The sequence below is a fragment of the Oryctolagus cuniculus genome, chromosome 12 (genome assembly GCF_051225735.1).
Source record: "Oryctolagus cuniculus isolate XC-2025 breed Fujian yellow rabbit chromosome 12, ASM5122573v1, whole genome shotgun sequence".
In the NCBI taxonomy this organism is placed as follows: domain Eukaryota; kingdom Metazoa; phylum Chordata; class Mammalia; order Lagomorpha; family Leporidae; genus Oryctolagus; species Oryctolagus cuniculus.
Window position 1 is genome coordinate 90320821 of NC_142878.1, and position 17632 is coordinate 90338452.

At 50.9% G+C, this 17632-nt stretch overlaps 1 protein-coding gene across 1 annotated transcript in view; it reads left to right on the top strand.

Moving 5' to 3' along the window:
* The window catches only part of IQCH (IQ motif containing H), a 142949-nt gene that overhangs the window by 73974 nt on the left and 51343 nt on the right, over positions 1 to 17632 (top strand). The window contains exons 11-12 of the mRNA XM_008268850.5: positions 560 to 680; positions 5645 to 5931. Of these exons, the coding sequence (XP_008267072.3) occupies positions 560 to 680; positions 5645 to 5931 (408 nt within the window). The remainder of the gene's footprint in view (positions 1 to 559; positions 681 to 5644; positions 5932 to 17632) is intronic.

Sequence of the window (17632 nt, forward strand, 5' to 3'; positions counted from 1 at the left end):
CCTGGGAAAGTGCCTGGGCCCCTGCCACCCATGAGGGAGACCTGGCTGCAGTTCCTGGCTCCTGGATTCTGCCTGGCCCAGTCCAGGCTGGTGCAACCATTTAGGGAGTGAACCAGCGGATGAAGATCTCATTCTGTATCTCTCCCCTTCTCTCTGTAACTCGGCCTTTCAAATAAATAAATAAAACTTAAAAAAAAAAAAAAAAAACAAGGATATCCCACTCTGAATGACCTTAGGGACAAGCTAATTCACCCCACATTTAGTATAAGGGAAACTGAGGCCCAGGTTCCTTGCCCTGGTCAGGTTGCCTGGGCCTGAACCATAGGTTGCCCGATGCCTGGATGGAAGGGTGCCTTCCGGGTCCACATCCCTTTGCAACAGGAAAACACAAATGGCCTGGACAAATGGAGAAAACGTTCAAAACGGCCTCTCTGACTCTGGGTAAACAGTAACCACATATTTTTTTTGCCTGTTGGAGGCCTGGTTTTTAATCACTCCACAAGCAGTTTTCATTTCTGTAGTAAAATTGCTTGTGGTTCTATTTAATTTGTTTCTGCAGGAGCCGGCTCTGGCAAAGATCTCCAAGGAGCTGGCGGGCATTTTAGCACAGCACGCACAGCCAGTCAACGCGAGACGCTTCCCGACGTGGAGGAAATTCCTGCAGACGTTTCTCAGCCAAGGTAAATAAGACTGGAGCGTCTCTGCCGGGGACGGGGCTCCGCAACCTCGCGTTCCAGTTTCGGGGTTTTGGGTCCGACCCGGGGCGCCTCCTGCTTTGGTTTAGACAGAGAGCGCCTGCAGCCGACCTAGCTTCTCTTCGGAAGCATTGCCTACGTGTTTATCTTGCACCCAGCCTCTTAAGTAAATAGGAGGAGAGCACAGCCCATATGGCTCCTGGGCTGCTCAGGATTCCTGGCCCTGCCTGCAACAGTGGCTTCCCCAGAGGGGTGAGCTCTGGGATCAGGGGGCCGGGGTCTGCACTTCCACCACGGCCTCGAGCAAGGGCCCTGGGGCTCTCGGAGACCCCGTTTCCTCTGGCCTACCCCCAGGGGGCCACTGTTTGCTGCAGCAGCTGACTCTTCTTAGGATACCCGCAACCTGTATTATCTGAGTACCTGGCTCAAGTCCCAGCTCCGCTTCTGATTCCAGCTTCCTGCTAATGAGCGCCCTGGGAGGCAGCAGGTGACGGCTCTAGTACTTGGGTCCCTGCCGCCCACATGGGAGACCTGGACTGAACGCCCAGCTCCTGGCTTCAGCCTGGCCCACTTTCAGCCATTGTGGATATTCTTTGAGGAGTGAACCAATGTGTGGAAGATTCCCTCTCTCTCTCTCTCTCCAGCCTCTCCCCCATCCCTCAAATTCAAAAAAGAAAGCAAAGAAAAAACTATGCAAAGGTTTTATATGGGCACAAAAATAAGCTTTTAATCTTTTCTTCCATTTTCCACACACTCTTTTGAAGACCACTCACGCGCACACAGAAGCCTCCACACTGTCAGTTCCGAAGGTGGAATTTCCGGAGCAGGGTCCTCACCGCCGCCTTCCGATCCTGCCATCCTGCTCCTCCTCCCTCACCTTCATCTTCTCACTACCTCGGGATGGAGTGACTGGGGTGTGAGAGCCTCCTCCCCGGGCACAGAGCTCCCTGTGGGGTGCTGTACAGGGGCCCAGGCCAGTGCCCTCGCTCTGTGGGGGACTGCAGGGTTAGGCGGGTGTCCTTACGGGCCACTCAGGTGAACGAGGAGAGGGGCCAGTGTAACAGGCCACAGAAGGCCCCTTCCCACCCCATTCGCTGCAGGGATGAGAACAGTCCGGTGAGCAGACGTCACGTGATCACAAGAGCAGCAGCAGCGTGGTGGCGGCACGGACAGTGCTTACTCTGGGCCAGGCATGGCTCTCGGGATGTGTGCGTGAATGCGTTTCTTCTGCTCCCACAGTCCCGGGAGATGGGTGCCATCATCGCCCATGTGTTACAGAGGAGGAAACTGAGGCACAGCCTTCTGCCCATGCACCGATAAGCCCACAGAAGGCCACAGGTGTCTTGAATTGTGGTGTGGTGGCTGCTGGAGCGCACAGGCCAGGCAGGTGCACAGGCCACACCCATAAGGAAGCAGTTAAGCAACAGGTGGATGTCAGTCGCCTAACAAGAAGGCTGACAAGGGCTGCTTCTGGGGACAGGGGGACAGTAGGGAGCCATACAGTGCTGCTGCCAATGCCCCCGCAGCTCTAACTCTGTGTGAGTCTACACGTCCCCACAGACAGTAAAGTCAAAGCCCGAGAGTCAGCCCCAGGGTGGGCGCTGTGGCTCGGTGGGTCGAGGCCCTGCTTGTGCTGTTACTCTGATCCAGCTCCCTGCTAAGGCATCTGGGAGGCAGTGGAAGATGGCCCAAGTACGGGCCCCTGCCACCCACACGGGAGACCCAGATGGAGCTCCAGGCTCCTGGTATCGTCATTTGGAGTGGGAACCAGAGGATAGAAGACCTTTTTCTGGCTGTTCCTCCCTCACTAGGTTGTTATTTGGTTTGGTTTGGTGGATTTTGTTGTTGTTTTATTGCGTTTGCCTTGCTAAATCCCAACGCCTGGTATTCAGGCACCGTACGCACCAGGAGCCCTCATCTGAAGAGAAGCACATCTCCCTCCGACCAAACAGGTGAATCAGGGACTGCCTGAGCACTCCCCCCAGTCAAGTTTCCTCCTGAAACTCAGCGTTCACTAGGGCCGCCTCTGGCCGAACTCGCGGACTCTGAAGGAAAGCGCCTTTTGTTTGAAGCAACAGGTGGCTGCACTCCAGAATGGCTACTATCTCAGAACTTAGCTGAGTACCTCATTCCAAGCCTGTGGCCCACCCACGGGCAGAGGCCATGCACCTGCTGCCCACCCCCCACCAGCAAATGTGTGGGACAGACACCAAGTCCCCCCCCCCCGCTTTTTTAAATTTTATTTGACGGGTAGAGTTATAGACAGAGAGAGAGAGACAGAGAGAAAGGTCTTCCTTCCGCTGGTTCACTCCCCAAATGGCTGCTATGGCCAGCGCTGCGCTGATTCAAAGCCAGGAGCCAGGTGCCTCCTCCTGGTCTCCCATGCGGGTGCAGGGCCCAAGCACTTGGGCCATCCTCCACTGCACTCCCGGGCCACAGCAGAGAGCTGGACAGGAAGAAGAGCAACCGGGACTAGAAGGGGCGCCCATATGGGATGCCGGCGCCGCAGGTGGAGGATTAACCAAGTGAGCCATGGCGCCGGCCCCCCAAGTTCCTCTTGATGTCAAGCTCTAAAGGTCACTCTGTCTGGGGCACACATAGTTGTTTTGACTTTGAAGTTGCCCAACTCTTTACAAGTAATAGTTTCTAGTGCTTTTCTGACAAAAGGGCTACGTACCGCAAGATTTACAAGTGAGGCCTCACAGCAGAACATCGGGGCTTGTAATTTCTGTGGATACCACCACGTTAGCCCCAAACCAGCCAGGAAAGTCGGGCTGCTGTCGCTGAGCATCCGACTGGCCTTGGTGATTTGGGTCTTTGGAAGATGATAGACGACAAAGCTGTCTTGGTCAGCACACTTGTTTCTCATAAACGGTAGCACCTCCTGGCTCTCTGGTTTTCATTTTTTTTTTAATTTCAAATTTATATAAATAAAACATTTATTTTGTATATACATTATTTAAAAATATATTTATTTATTTGAAAGAGTTACAGAGAGACAGAGAAAGAGAAACAGAGAGACAGAGAGGTCTTCCATGTGCTGGTTCACTCCTCAAATGTCCACAATGGCTAGAGCTGGGCCAATCTGAAGCCAGAAGCTTCTTCCGGGTCTCCCACACGGGTGCAGGGGCCCAAGGACTTGGGCCGTCCTCTACTGCTTTCCCAGGCCACAGCAGAGAGCTGCATCGGAAGTGGAGCAGCCAGGACTTGAACCAGCACTCATATGGGATGCCAGCACTGCAGGTGACAGCTTTACCTGCTACGCCACAGCACCAGCCCCCAGTATATATAGTTTTAAGAGTATAATGAAACTTCCCATCCTACCCTCCTTCCTTCACTCGCACCCTCTCTCCCCCTTCCTTTCTTGTTTTTTCTTTTTAATTTTTACAATTACATACTTTCAATATACTTTATAATCACAAGCATAACCTACCACTAAAGCAGTCAGTGAGTAGGAAATAGAGTACAGACAAGGGCTATAAGCAACCAAATCTCAAAATGTCAATTTCTCTCATATACATTACTTTAAAAAAAGATTGATGTATTTATTTGAAAGGCAGAGTTAAAAAGAGGGAGGGAGGGAGGGAGGGAACGAGGGAGGGAGAGAGAGAGAGAGAAAGTCTTCCTTCTGCTGGTTCACTCCCCAAATGTCCACAACAGCCTGAGCTGTGCCCATCTGAAGCCAAGAGCCAGGAACTTCTTCCGGGTCTTCCACGTGGGTGCAGGGGCCTAAGCACCTGGGCCATTTTCTACTGCTTTCCCAGGCCATAGCAGAGAGCTGGACCGGAAGTGCAGCAGCTGAGACTCAAACTGATGCCCATGTGAGATGCTGGCACTGCAGGCGGCAGCTTTACCCAGTATACATTACTTTTTTTGTACTCTGTGTATTAGCTACCACAAATTAGGGAAAACATATGATATTTACCTTTTTGGGACTGGCTCATTTCACTAAGCATAATGATCTCCAGTAGCACCCACTGTGTTGCAAAAGGCAGGATTTCATTTTTATGACTGAGTGGTACTCCATAGTGTATGTATACCACAATTTCTTTATCCATTCATCAGCTGATGGACGTCTGGGTTGATTCCATATCTTAGCTATTGTGAATTGAGCTGCAATAAGCATGGGTTAGCGATAACTGTTTCATATGCTGACTTCAGCTCCTTTGGGTAGATTGCCAGGAGTGGGGTGGCTGGGTCGTATGGTAGACCTGTTTTCAGATTTCTGAGGCATCTCCATCCTGTCTGCCCTAGTGCCTGTATGAGTTTGCGTTCCCACCAACAGTGGATTAGGGTACCTTTTCCCTCCGCATCCTCGCCAGCATTTGTTATTTTTTGATTTTTGGATGACAGCCGTTCTAACTGGGCTGAGGTGATTGTGGTTGGCTCTGTATTTTTAAAAGTGTTTTGCTACTGGCTGTCTCCAGGAGTCCTTTGGCGGACCTGATGTCCAGCGTGCTGTATGCCTGCTCACCGCCCAAGCCTAAGAAACCTTTAGAAAGCAGTGATGTTTAATAGAAGGAACCTGCTGGTCTCCAGGATACAACCCATGGACCATGGGCAGTTAACGCCCCTGGAGGGATCGGACCAGAACCTTTTAGGGCCGTTGTTTATCGAGCAGTGGGCGTGGACTCGATATTTATGTGCCATCACAGTCATGATCAGAATCAAAGCCACCCCTCCGTGGGCCCTGCTCTATATGCCAAGCATTGGACTAAATCCTGCAGACACAATATAAGATTCCCCAGACTCTACACCCACTTTACAGATGAAAAAAAAAAAAAAAAAAGAAGAAGTCCAGACAACTTAAGCTACTGGGCCAAAGTCTCCCAGCACGTGGAGGATACAGAATCTGAGCCCAGGTCCATCTGGCCAGGCCTGGGCTCTTTCCGCAAATGAGCGAGTCCTTGTGAACAGGACTTTTCACTACTCCCTGTTTCTCCCACCAGGGGGCGTGATCGAGGCATTCCCGCCCGCAGACAGCGTCACCAACCTGACAGTGGACATGCTGATAGAGCCCGGCGGGGACGTGAGGGTGCTGTCCACCGGCGACCAGCTGCACGCCGAGAGCCCCTTCATCTCCTCGGGCACCAGCATGCCACAGGCCTCCGTGGATCCCCAAGTTCTCTGTTCTCTGTGCCTCCAAGTCGGAAATGCCTGTAAAATGAGAGATGTGGTTGGTTACTTTTCTATAGATCTGGTGACTTTCATTGACCCAAGCACCTTGGAGCAGCAGGTGAGTCTGATTTCCCATGAAATACTCAGATGCGTAAGGGCAGCGGCCAATGGGAGGGAGCTTCTGACATGCGCCGGGCTCTGGTGAGGGGGCTCTATAAACTCAGCATCACGCAGCCCCTGGCCGGCCTGTGTGAAGCCAGGCTTTGTGTCTGTGCAAATCAGGGGCCCGGGGTCGCCCCATTCAGCTGTAGTTGGAGTTGAAAGCACTGACCTTCATCCCGCAACACACCATCCACCTGCGCCCTGTGGAACCACCGTGTGCGGTCCGGGGAGCGACCCTGCCTACAGCCTTTTCCCGAGTAGATCAGTCGCTAGGAAGGGGTTAAGAATCGTTACTTCTGTTCCCTTTCTTAGTACTTCTCTGGCAAGCTGGTTGTCCATTATTTTCTGCTATAAAAAAAATGGAATAGTGTTAGAAATATAAGGTCTAACTTACACCACCCAGCTTAAGTAAAGCAGTGTCAACCCCCAGTGCTGTGTCCTCCTGGCCAAATGCAGGCACCCCCTTCCTTCCGGGGCAAGGAGGAAGCAGAGTCTTCGATTTGGGTTGTTGATTTCCTTCCGTGGCACCGCACTTCGCACACGGATGTACCTTGAGAAAATACATGGTTTCAGATCGCATAGAAGCGTCTTACTGATGGTATTGTTCTACATATTACTATCTATAGTGAGCTTTTATTTATTCAACCTCACATTGATGAAGTTCTTCGTGTGTGTATATGCACGGGTATGGCTCTGACATAGAATATTCCAGATAAACATTTGTAAACCTTTTTGCTTTGTTTCCTCTGCTCCCTCAACTTCGGATGCTTCAGTTCAGGGCTGCTCCATAGGGCTCCTTTTCAGCGCGTTCTGTTGCTCCAGATCTCCGTGACGTGGCCTCGTGGGCTGCCTCTCCCCGCAGCTTCTGGCCCTGGAGCCACTGTCGCTGTCCTCTGATAGTTTGTTAGTCATCGCTCTCGGTTTCTTGGGGCTCCCTTTCTGTCCGATGACGGTTTCAATGTCAGAGCTGAGGTCTGGGGCAGTTTCCAGCTTTTCATGGTTTGCCGTCTGCCTTTCCAGGCCCTCCCCTGGCTTCACATTCTGCTCTCGGGCCTGCACGCTCAGAGGGGAGAGGCCAGGCTGAAGGGCACTCAGAAAGTCCCCTGGATATGGCAGGTGTTGTGGGACAGTGGCTTAGCCGCCTTCTTGGGACACCTGCATCCCATATGGAAGTGCCAGGTTCAAGTCCCAGCACCTCTGCTTCTGATGCAGCTCCCTGCTCAGGCATCCCGGGAGACAGCAGAAGACGGCTCAAGTGCTTGGGGCCTCCTGGCTTCAGCCTGGCCTGGCCCTAGCTGCTGCGGGCATTTGGGGAGTGAACCAGTGCATGGAAAATCTCTTTCTCTCTCTATTACTCTGCCTTTCAAGTAGAGGAAAATCAATAAATAAAAGTAAATATTAAAAAATAAAATTGGTCAATTTTTACATAATAAAATAAAGACTTTCAGCCTTCCACATCTGTGAGTTCTGCGTCCATGAACTTGACCAAGCACAGGTGGTGAATATTCAGGAAAGAAAAGTTCCGTCTGTACTCTGTCCAGGCTTTGTTTCACTGTCATTCTGTAGCCATAGAGCTACATTGCCACAGCACTCACACTGTATTGGGTTTTTAGGAGTAATCTAGAGATGGTTTAAATCCTAGGGAGGGTTACGTAGGTTCTACGCAATGCTGCGCTGTTTGATGCCAGGGGCCGGAGCATCTGCAGATTCTGGTTTCTGTGGGGGATTCCAGAGAACAACAGGGAGAAGACTGAGGCTTGATCCCCGGTGTACGCCCTCGTCTGACCAATGTGTCTCTGTTTGATGTGGCCGATCTCCCACTGTCGCCGGTGTGGGGAGCAGCTCGGACTAGACTAAGTTACTGGAATTAAGACTTATTCTATGCATCTGCTCTCCCACAATATGGCGCTGGGAGAGAAGTAAACAGCTTCCGCACAGCTGCCTCCAGTTCAACCAATAAACTGTAGGACCTGCTCCTGATTGGAGAGCATCGTACTCGGCGTGTGGGCAGCCGAGTTGGGATTGGCGGAGGAGGACTATAAAGGAGGAGAGAGACGGCATGCACAGGGAACATCTATGGGGAACATCTAAGGGAACCCGTGCAGCCCCCAGAGAGCCGGCCGGCGGTGTGCCGCTCCCCTGCGGAAGTGGGGAATGTGGCCAGGGGGAACTGCCCTTCCACGGAGGTGGAAGGGATAGTAGCCAACCCGGGAAGAAAAAGCAGCAAACCCGGGGAGGGCCGAGCAGACGAAAGAACAGCGCAGGGTCCTGTGTTGCTCCTCCACGAAGAGGGGGAGCGACATAATGGTGCCGTGACTCGGATATGAAGCCTAGGCAGGGTCTTGTGTCGTTCCTCCATGAAGACGGGGAGCGACAGCCGGCTCCCTTGCCTGTCACATGTGCCCCGCTCCCACACCTGAACTTAGATGCCAAAACCAGTGGCTCACGTTTGTTCATGCGCTTCTTCCCATCGTGGCTTCAACCCTTCTATGGCCATGAGACCCCAAGCTCTCCACTGTCTTCTGCTTTCTTGGCTACGTGATGAGCAGCTTAGCTTACTTGACTTCTGGGGCAACTTTCAGCCCCAAGCGTTATTTCTTTCAGTAACGTTTTCACAGTACTTATTTTCTGTACCAGCTAATTCAAAACGTGGTAATGATAGTCCCAGGGCTGGTGCTGTGGCACAGCAGGCCAAGCTGCTGCCTGCAATGCTGGCATCTCACATGAGTGTCAGTTCAAGTCCTGGTTGCTCTGCTTCCAGTCCAGCTCCCTGCAAATACACTTTGGAAAACAACAACAGAAGATGGCCCAAGTGCTTGGGCCCCTGCCACCCATGTGGGAGACCCAGATGGAGTTCCAGGTTCTTGGCTTTGGCCATTTGGGGAGTGAACCAGTGGATGGAAAAATCGCTCTTTCTGTAACTCTGCCTTTCAAATAAGCAACTACATCTTTTAAAAAAAATAATATATCATGTTTTAAAAGTTATTGTAAGAGACCTGCGCCGCGGCTCACTTGGCTAATCCTCTGCCTGTGGCGCTGGTACCCCGGGTTCTAGTTCCGGTTGGGGTGCCGGGTTCTGTCCCGGTTGCTCCTCTTCCAGTCCAGCTCTCTGCTGTGGCCTGGGAAGGAAGCTCCTGGCTTCTGCCTTTGGATAGACCCAAAGTAAACCAGTGGGTGGAAGAGATCTCTCTCTCTCTCTCTCTCTCTGGCCCCCCACCCTGCCTCTTTCCCTCTGTCTGTAACTCTGCCTCTCTCTCTGCAGAGAGAAAAAATGTCTTCCATCCAGTGGTTTACTCCCCAAATGGCCGCAATGGCTGGAGCTGCGTTGTTCTGAAGCCAGGAGCCTGGAGCTTCTTCCAGGTCTCCCACACGGGTGCAGGGGCTCAAGGACTTGGGCCATCTTCTCCTGCTTTCCCAGGCCATAGCAGAGAGCTGGATGAGAAGTGGAGCAGTTATTCCTTAAACGATGAGGAGCAAAGCCTATTTCCCAACCCCAGTGAGCCAGCGCCAGTGGTGGAAGGTACTGAGTGGGCTCTGGGAGGGGCATGAAGTCGCTGTCAGAGACTTTAGGTTGAGGAGGGAGGGACTGGCATGGCCAATGAGCAAATACTTCTGTAGGCCTATTCTGGCCATAGTTTAGGTGCTGAGGGAACAGAGATAAACAAAATCTACTTCCTATCATAGAAAACTACTTCCCATCCATCATTCAATTCCATGCCACACGCACAATGTTCTTGTACTCTCACCGGTTCCTAGGCATAGTAAGTATTGCATACATGAGATTTTAAAATACATTTTTTAATTCTTACACATTCAAGAAACAGAGATAGAAAGAGAGAGAGAGCTCCCATCTGTTGAGTCATTCCCCAAATGCCCACAGTGGCTAGAGTTGAGCCAGGCTGAAGCCAGGAGCCAGAAACTCAACCCAGGTCCCCCATGTGGGTGGCAGGGCCCCAGCCACCAGAGCCAGCACTGCTGCCTCCCCGGATCTGCTTTCGCAGGGAGCTGGAGCTGAGCATCAGCCCCAGGCAGCTCCGACATGGGACGCAGGCGTCTCAGCCCCTCCGCGAGATTTTTAAATCCTCAAAAAGGTACTGGCCCCTGCATTTTTTTTAAACCTCTTTGGGATAACTAACATTGTGATGGCCGCATTAGGCCAGCCACTGAATAACTGATTATTCCCTGAGTGCTGGGCTTTCAGAACTCCTGGAACATCCGACTCTGCTGAGCTGCCTTATTCTCTTTCTGGAAGCTCCGAACAAAGCAGGTGTTTGCTGAGTATCTGTTACGTGCAGACCACCCTACGAGGGGCCAGAGAAGCTGCAGAGACACAGATCTGGAAATGCCTGCCCTCGGAGGCTTCCCAGTCTAGTTGGGGAAGCATTGCAAGGAAAAGCTTAAGTGGCGGCTACATAGAACAATACAAGAAACATGAAAACGGTCATGGCAGGCTGGCAGCCAAATGACTTGCTCTGTGAATTCAGACGCGAGCATCCCTTCCATTGGGAGTGCTCAAGAAAGGTGTTTGCAGAGCAGGTGGGACGTGGCCTGAAAGACTGGGATTCGGAGGAGGCTCAAGAGAAGTCGGTCCCAGTGGGAGAGACTGCGAAAGGTGGGGGTGGAAAGCACAGGGCGCGCGTGGGGAAGGTGACCACCGCATCTTCTGCGCATGCTCGTCGCCCTGCCTCCATAAACAGGCACTTCTAGGATGGTCCCGAGTCCTTTCCTTCCTCAAGGTCTCTCAGCAAGCAGGTTGCAAAGATGCTTTTTGCTGGCACTGCTAGATGAGAGCGCCCTTGTTTTCAGATGGTTGTGAACTGTAGAGACCGGGCTGTCTGTTAGCAGCACTGACAGACACCGCTTCTTTAAAAACGAAGGAATGGGGCCGGCGCTGTGGCATAGGGGTGAAGCCGCCGCCTGCAGTGCCCGCATCCCATGTGGGTTCGAGTCCCGGCTGCTCCACTTCCGATCTAGGGGAGACCCAGAAGAAGCTGCTGGCTCTTGGCTTCAGGATCAGCTCAGCTCCAGCTGTCACGGCCATTTGGGGAGTGAAGCAGTGGATGGAAGATTCTCTCTCTCTCTCTCTCTCTCTCTCTCCCTCCCTCCCTCTTTCCCTCTCTCCCTCTGCTTTTCCCTTTCTTTCTATAACTGTGCCTTTCAAATAAATAAATCTGTTTTTAAAGCTTGGAGACTCTGATGTCTATCAGAGTATATCCTATACATTCCAAAAACTATTTCTAAGAGTTTCTGAACAGAGAATAGTAGCGTAGAATAGAAAAAAAAGACCTAGATTGATATAAAAATGCTTCCATTGCGATGGTAATGGGCTCTGGCCCTGTCTGCCCACTGATCAGCGAGACACCTCGTACACACTTGGCCTCCCTCAGCCTTTTCTCGTTTGGTTTCTTCCCTTAGCAGGTAGTGACTGCCTCTGTCTTCCTCACAGGCTGTTCTGAGAGGCTGAGCAGACAGAAGGTGCTGTTCGTATTAAATCAAGCGGCATAACCACATGTGAAACTGTCACAGGAGCCCTCAGCAGGTTCTCAAACTGTGAGCGGATTTGGAATTGAATTAGCATTATTTTTAAAAGTCACTGAGCGTTCTCATCACCGCCAAGTGATATACAAGCATCAAAATTGCATGCACTTTGTTTCAGGGAATGGAATAGGCACGATCCACAGAAATACCATCATTCCTTCTTGTTCATTTCCGTACACCCGGCACCTAGCTCCCTGTCTGACACATAATAGATGCTCAATAAATATTTATTAAATGAATGAATGAGTGCCTCTCTCTGAACTCCCCTCCAGTACCTGTCATTTGCAAGTTCTCAATCTGTGTTCCTAAGACATAGAAGTAATTCACCAAGACAGCTCGACGAGGCACACCTCTTCTCTTTGGGGAGGGAATTTTATTTATGTATAGGCAGGTCAATAGTGTATATCTGAATTAAAATTTAATAGGCCTGGGGTATAGACAGAAGTGCCTGTTACCCGATGTTTTCCAGTCCTGTAATAGGCACACTGTTAATCACAAGTTAATACCTAGTGAAGGGAAAATAGATCCCAAAGGACTGTGTTGCATTAAAGCGAAAGATGGGTCCCTTTAGAGGGCCTGCGTGTTTGTGTCGGGGAGAGAGACGTGTGATAAACACGCAACGGTCAGGACGTGGAGCCCGCAGTCCGTCCAAGGGCCGCACTGCTCAGCTTGATGTCAGAACCACAGTGCTCCTCACGCTGAGCGTGCCAGGGAGCTGGGGTCCACCTGCGTACACGAGGCCTGCTTCCTGTGACCGCACCCAGGAGTCCCAGCTGTGACCGCTGCACGTGTCCCTCACCCCCACTTCCGTCATCACGGAGATCCTTGCTTCCTTTCAGATAAGGAACAGGACGCCTCTGTCCGCGCTTTGAGGTCTTTAACTGACTTTAATCGCCTAGAAACTGCAGGGGCTGGGGAGATCGGGGCACTCCCCCTGCATCCTGTGCTCTGCAGGAGGTGCCATGACCATGCAGGCTTCAGAGGCAGCAGGCAGGGGGAAGGGAAAGGCTCCCTGCTGGTGCTAAGTGCCAGCATCCCATATAGGCGCCAGTTCGAGTCCCGGCTGCTCCACTTCCAATCCAGCTCTCTGCTATGGCCTGGGAAAGCAGTGGAAGATGGCCCAAGTGCTTGGGTCCCTGTACCCGCGTGGAAGACCTGGAAGAAGCCACTGGCTCCTGGCTTTGGATCAGCTCAGTTTTGGCCATTGTAGCCATCTGGGGGGGTGAAACAGTGGATGGAAGACCACCCTCCTCCCCACCTCCTCTGCCTCTCTGTAACTCTGCATTTCAAGTAAATAAATCCTTTTTTTTTTTTTTTTTTTGAGAGAGAGAGAGAGAGAGACAGAAGGTCTTCATTCCGTTGGTTCACCCCCCAAAATGGCTGCTCCGGCTGGCGCCTGCGCCGATCCAAAGCCAGGATCCAGGTGCTTCTCCTGGTCTCCCATGGGGTGCAGGGCCCAAGCACTTGGGCCATCCTCTACTGCCCTCCCGGGCCACAGCAGAGAGCTGGACTGGAAGAGAAGCAACTGGGACAGAATCCGGCACCCTGACTGGGACTGGAACCCCGGGGTGCTGGCGCCGCAGGTGGAGGATTAGCCCAGTGAGCCACGGTGCCGGCCTCAAGTAAATAAATCTTAAAAGAAGAAGGAGGAGGAGGGAGGAGCAGAAGATCCTTTTTTGTTTGTTTGTTTGTTAATTGTGTAACCTGCCCAAGAGCATTGCAAGAAGAATGGGAACAAGTCTTCCTTCCACTTCCGGCTGTCACCTGTGGTCAAGGTTTTTTGTATGATTGATTTTTCCTTCAAAAGTGTCCTTTCTGGGGCCGGTGTTTGGCCTAGCAGTTAAGACACAGGGTAAGAGGCCCAGGTGCCATATCAGGCTGCTGGGTTTCAGACCTGGTTCTGGTCCTGACACCTGCTTCCTGCCAGTGTGCATCCTGGGAGGCAGCAGTGATGGTTCAAGTAGCCGAGTCACTGCAACCCATGCCGAAGACCTGCACTGCAGTCCTGGTTCCCAGCTTTGACCTGGCCCATCCCCAGCCGTTGTGGGCATTTGGGAAGTGAATCAGCACATGGAGGCTCGCTCTCTCTCTCTCTTGCTCTCTCTCTCTCTCTCTCGGTGCCTCTCAAATAATTTTTTTGAAAGATTTATTTACTTGAGAGGCAGAGTTACAGACAGAGAGAGGGAGAGGCAGAGAGAGATTTTCCATCCACTGGTTCACTTCCCAGATGGCCACAGTGGCCGGAGCTGCACGGATCTGAAGTCAGGAGCCAGGAGCTTCTTCCGGGTCTCCCATGTGGGTGCAGGGGCCCAAGGATCTGGGGCTGCTTTCCCAGGCCATAGCAGAGCTGGATCAGAAGTGGAGCTGCTGGTGCTCAAACCAGTGCCCATATGGGATGCCGGCATTGCAGGCAGTGCTTTTTTTTTTTTTTTAAGATGTATTTATTTGAAAGTCAGAGTTACACAGAGAGAGAAGGAGAGGCAGAGGGAGGGAGAGAGAGGGAGGGAGAGAGGGAGAGAGAGAGAGAGAGAGAGAGAGACAAAGAGAAAGAGAGAAAGAAAGAGGTCTTCCATTCACTGGTTCACTCCCCACTTGGCCGCAATGGCCAGAGCTGTGCCGATCCGAAGCCAGGAGCCAGGAGCTTCTTCTGGGTCTCCCACGTGAGTTCAGGGGCCCAAGGACTTGGGCCATCTTCTACTGCTTTCCCAGGCCATAGCAGAGAGCTGGATCAGAGGAGGAACAGCTGGGACTTGAACTGGCACCCAGATAGGATGCCGGTGCTGCAGGTGGAGGCTTTACCCACTGTGCCACAGCGCCGGCCCGTCAACTTTTTAAATGTCTTCCCTTCTCCTAGCTTTACTGAAGTAGAATTGACAAATGCAAATTGGTTATATTAAAGGAGTATAATGTGATGCTTGGATACTCTATACACTGTGATATGATCACCTACATATGTGTGTATAAGTGATGTATATATGTGCATGTGTGTGATGTATGTGTGTATATGTGTGATGTATGCATGTGTGATGTATGCACATGTGTGATGTGTGTGTATATATGTGATGTGTGTATGCATGATGTATGTGTATGTATATATGATGCATGTGTGATGTATGTGTATATATATGTGTGATGTGTGTGTATGTATATGTGTGATGTATGTATATATGTGATGTATGTATATGTGTGATGTGTGTGCATGTATACGTGTGATGCATGTATATGTGTGATGTATGCATGTGTGTGATGTGTGTATGTGATGTATGTATATGTGTGCTGTATGCATGTGTGTGATGTGTGTATGTATACGTGTGATGTATGTGTATGTATATGTGTGATGTGTGTATGTATATGTGTGATGTATGCATGTGTGTGATGTATGTGTATGTATATGTGTGATGGATGTATATGTGTGAAGCATGTATATGTGTGATGTATGTGTATGTGTGATGCATGCATATGTGATGTATGTGTATGTGTGTGATGTTTGTATACATGTGATGTGTGTGTATGTATATATGATGCATATGTGATGTATGTGTATGTATATGTGTGATGTATGTGTATGTATATGTGTGATGTATGTATATGTGTGATGTGTATATATGTGTGATGTATGTGTGTATGTGTGATGTATGTATATGTGATGTATGTGTATGTGTGATGTGTGTGTATATGTGTGATGTGTGTATGTATATGTGTGATGTGTGTATGTGTGATGCATGTATACGTGTGATGTATGTGTATGTATATGTGTGATGCATGTATATGCATATGTACGTGACGTAATAACCTCAGTGCAGCTCACTGACATTTTCCTCATCATCTTATTGCCTTTTTCTCTGTGTGGTGAGAATGCACACGACCCTCTGCCTGGATCCACTGTCTTAGCAGATCTCAAGCACAGAACTGACTGTGTAATTGACAGCAGCCACCACGTGGCGCGTTGGGTCTCCAGAGTTGAGTCATCTTCTAACTGCAGGTGTGTGCCTTTCCACCAGCATCTCCCTTTTCCTCCACTTTTGGAACCCAAGCAGCCACCTTCTGCTTCCGTGTGCGCGTTTGATTCCCCTGTGATAAGGTCGCGTGTGAGAGGAAGCTCCTTCTGTGTCTGGCACATCTCATTTAGCACGATGTCCTCCAGGTTCATCCTCGTTATCGCAGATGGCAAGATTTCCTCCTTTCCAGGGCTGAGTAAGATTCCGCTGTCCGTATACACACCACCAGTTCTCTACCCGCTCTTCCACACACAGACACTGCCGTAGTGTTCGTTCTCGGCTGTTAGCAATGCCACGATCAACATGGCAGTGCAGGTATCTCTTGAAAAAGTGATTTGATTTATTTACTTATTTGACTATATATGAGGGTACTTTTAAAAAGTTTGTGGAGAGGCCAGTGCTGTAGCGTTTAAGTAGGTTAAGCCTCCAGCTGCGGTGCTGGCATCCCATATGGGTGCTGGTTTGAGTCCTGGCTGCTTCACTTGTGATCCAGCTTCCTGCTAATGGCCTGGGAGGGCAGTGGAAGATGGCCCAAGTGCTTGGGCTCCTGCACCCATGTGGGAGACCTGGAGGAAGCCCAACTCCACTGTTTTGGCCATTTGGGGAGTGAACCAGCAGATGGAAGTCCTCTCTCTGTCTCTGTCTCTCTCTGTTAATCTACCTCTCAAATAAATAAATCTTTTTTAAAAAGTTTGTGGAAAATGGTTTAAAAGTTCATTTTTTAAAAATCCATGCATAGCTTTTTCCTAATACATGTTTTCCATGAACTTTCCGAAGACCTCAGATACCCAGAAATGAGATTGCTGGATCATGTGGTAGTTCCATTTTTTTTTTTTTTTTTTGACAGGCAGAGTGGACAGTGAGAGAGAGAGAGAGACAGAGAGAGAAAGGTCTTCCTTTACCGTTGGTTCACCCTCCAATGGCTGCTGTGTCTGGCCCACCACGTTGATCCGAAGCCAGGAGCCAAGTGCTTCTCCTGGTCTCCCATGGGGTGCAGGACCCAAGCACTTGGGCCATCCTCCACTGCACTCCTGGGCCACAGCAGAGAGCTGGACTGGAAGAGGGGCAACCAGGACAGAATCCGGCGCCCCGACCGGGACTAGAACCCGGTGTGCCGGTGCCGCTAGGCGGAGGATTAGCCTATTGAGCTGCGGCGCAGGTGGTGGTAGTTCTATTTTAAAATTTCTTAAAATTTATTTGAGAGGCAATGAAACAGAGATAAACAAGGGGAAAGAATTTCCATTCTCTGGCTCACTCCTCAAATGCCCACCACCAGGAGCTCAATCCAAGTCTCCCACGTGGGTGGCAGGAACCCAGTTACTTGAGCCATCGCCGCTGTCTCCTGGAGTCTGAATTAGCAGGAAGCTGGAGTCAGGAGCCAGAGCCAGGTCCAGACCTAAGTGCTCCGATACAGGATGAGAGCATTTAACCATTGTGTCACCGCTAGGCAAAACACCTGCCCTGGTGGTTTTATTTCTAAGTTTTTTAGGATTTTTCTTCCATAAAGGATACACCCATTTATATTTCCATAAATATTACCTTTCTGCACATCCCTTTGTCCTTTCAAAAAATTTTGTTTGAGAGGCAGAGAGAGAGGAGAGAGAGAGAGATGTTAGCTCTTACTCCCTCGTTTACGTACCAAATGCCCAGAGCCAAAGTGGGAGCCAGGACCTTCATCCAGGTCTCCCATGCAAGTAGCAGGAACCCGGTTACTGAGCCATCGCTGCTGCTCCCCACGCTCTGTGTTGGCAGAACGTCAGAGTCAGGAGCAGGAGCTGGGCCAGGAATCGACCCCAGGCGCTGCAATATGGGAGGTGTGCGTCTCACTGCCAGCCAGGCTAAACACCTGCTCTTGACGTCTCGGCGACGGCTGCCTTGGTCTGTTGCGCGCAGCCGAGGCGGCGTTACACCTAAAGGGAAGGCAGTCATTTAGTTCACGGTTCTGGAGGTGCAAGGTCCTGGCACTGGTACGCGCTCGCTCTGGTGAGGGCCTCATGGAGGACGGCATCACAGTGTCAGGCGACCTGTGGATGAGACCACGTGACGAGAAGAGCAGCAAGGGAGGGGCCAGGCTCACCTGTAACAACCCCTCTCTCAAGAACTCACCCCCAACCCACCCTG